Source organism: Exserohilum turcica (assembly GCF_000359705.1).
Source record: "Exserohilum turcica Et28A unplaced genomic scaffold SETTUscaffold_398, whole genome shotgun sequence".
NCBI lineage: Eukaryota > Fungi > Ascomycota > Dothideomycetes > Pleosporales > Pleosporaceae > Exserohilum > Exserohilum turcicum.
Window position 1 is genome coordinate 1 of NW_007360245.1, and position 2,021 is coordinate 2,021.

A 2,021-nucleotide genomic window follows, 5' to 3' on the forward strand; every position below is an offset into this window, starting at 1 on the left:
TACCCTTATCTCATACTTTTTCTGTCAGGCCACTGACTCGCGCATTAACAATGCTACAGCTGTGCTGCGGGGCTTGCTGTATATGCTCGTGGACCAGCAACCATCACTTGTAGTTCATGTTCGCAAGAAGCACGATCGCGCAGGCAAGAGCTTATTCGAGGACACAAATGCCTAGGTCGCCTTGACTGAGATCTTCGCCGACGTATTGCGAGATGCAAGCCTAAGTGCGACGTACCTAATTATTAACGCCCTCGATGAATGCGTAACAGACTTAGCAAAGCTGCTTACTTTTATTGCGAAGCAGTCGTCTGCATCCTCTCGCGTCAAGTGGATCGTATCTAGTCGCAACTGGCCAGTTATCGAGGAACAACTCCAGCGTGCAGAATACGAGACAAGGCTAAGCCTTGAGCTAAACGCAGAGTCAGTCGCCGCGGCAGTTGATATCTTCATCCAGCAAAAGGTAGACCAGTTAGCGCAGGAGAAACAGTACAAAGAGGAACTTCAACACGCTGTGCTCCAGCACTTTAGGTCAAATGCGAACGACACCTTCCTCTAGGTCGCGTTAGTGTGCCAAGAGCTCAAAAAGACGCCGAAGCGGAACGTGCTAAAGAAGCTAGCGTTATTCCCACCTGGATTGGGCGACTTGTACAAGCGGATGATGCAGCAGATGAGCGAGTCTGACGACGCTGACGTCTGTCGCTGCGTGCTGGCTTTGACTGCTGTCCTGTATCGACCTGTCACAGTCGCTGAGCTGATTCTGCTCACTGAACAGCTTGCAAACTTTGCTGACGAGTCTGTGCGGGAGATAATTAATCTCTACGGATCGTTCCTGACGCTGCGCGATGACACAGTCTACTTTGTGCATCAGTCAGCTAAGGACTTCCTTGTCACGAACGCGTCGGACAAGGTCTTTCTAGACGGTAAAGAACATGTGCATCAAGACATTTTTGCGAAGTCACTTACTGTCCTACACAAGACACTGCGCAGAGATATATACAACCTTCAAGCTCCTGGATATCCTATAGAAGATATCAAGCCGCCTGTTCCTGATCCTCTAGATGCGTTGTTCTACTCATGCGTGTACTGGGTTGACCACTTCTGTGACTCAAAACACAGAACACTAGCACATAGTGCTACTACTCAAGAAAACACTAAGGCGATCGATGCATTTCTTAGCTAGAGATATCTCTATTGGCTAGAAGCGCTCAGCTTATACAGAAGCATGGCCAAAGGGGTAGTCTCGATGACAAGGCTATGGGATCTAGTCCAGGTACGGCTAATACGACTACATCTATATACGGACTTCACGGTGTAGTTACTAACGTGGCTAGAGACTTCGAAACACAGACGCATTGAACAGGATCGTGTACGACGCACGGCGATTCATTATGTATCACAAAGAGGCAATCGGGAACTTTCCTTTACAAGCATACGTATCTGCGCTTTTATTTAGTCCAGCAGACAGCTTAATAAGAAGGCTGTTTCAGCATAAAAGGCCAAGGGGGTTAGCCGTCAAGCCAACTATGAGCAACGGCTGGAGTGCGTGCCTGCAGACGCTCGAGGGCCATAGCGGTAGTGTTTGGTCGGTGGCCTTCTCGCACGACTCGACCTGGCTAGCATCAGCATCAGCCGACAGCACTGTCAAGATCTGGGACACAAGCAGCGGGACGTGTATGCACACGCTCGAGGGCCATCGCGGTTATGTTTGGTCGGTGGCCTTTTCACACGACTCGACCTGGCTAGCATCAGCGTCAGCCGACAGCACTATCAAGATCTGGGACACAAGCAGCGGGACGTGTGTGCACACGCTCGAGGGCCATAGCAGTTTAGTTAGATCGGTGGCCTTTTCGCACGACTCGACCTGGCTAGCGTCAGCGTCAGACGACAGCACTGTCAAGATCTGGGACGCGAGCAACGGCCGGAGTGCGTGCCTACAGACGCTCAAGAGCCACAGCAGTTTAGTTAGGTCGGTGGCCTTCTCGCAGGACTCGACCCGACTAGCGTCAGCGTCAGACGACAGA

General features: G+C 51.1%; 2 protein-coding genes across 2 annotated transcripts; both read left to right on the plus strand.

Annotated features, from left to right (window-relative positions):
- Positions 1-667: 667 nt before the first annotated feature.
- SETTUDRAFT_29730 (uncharacterized protein) lies at positions 668-1,180 on the plus strand (the record flags this gene model as incomplete). Its single annotated transcript, XM_008029775.1, has 1 exon — positions 668-1,180. The coding sequence occupies one exon, from the start codon at positions 668-670 to the stop codon at positions 1,178-1,180; it is 513 nt and encodes a 170-aa protein (XP_008027966.1).
- A 343-nt stretch (positions 1,181-1,523) lies between these two features.
- SETTUDRAFT_29731 (uncharacterized protein) lies at positions 1,524-2,008 on the plus strand (the record flags this gene model as incomplete). The annotated part of the gene is made up of 1 exon (XM_008029776.1): positions 1,524-2,008. A coding segment is annotated over one exon (485 nt), but the record flags the coding sequence as incomplete, so codon positions are not given.
- Between the last annotated feature and the right edge of the window lie 13 nt (positions 2,009-2,021).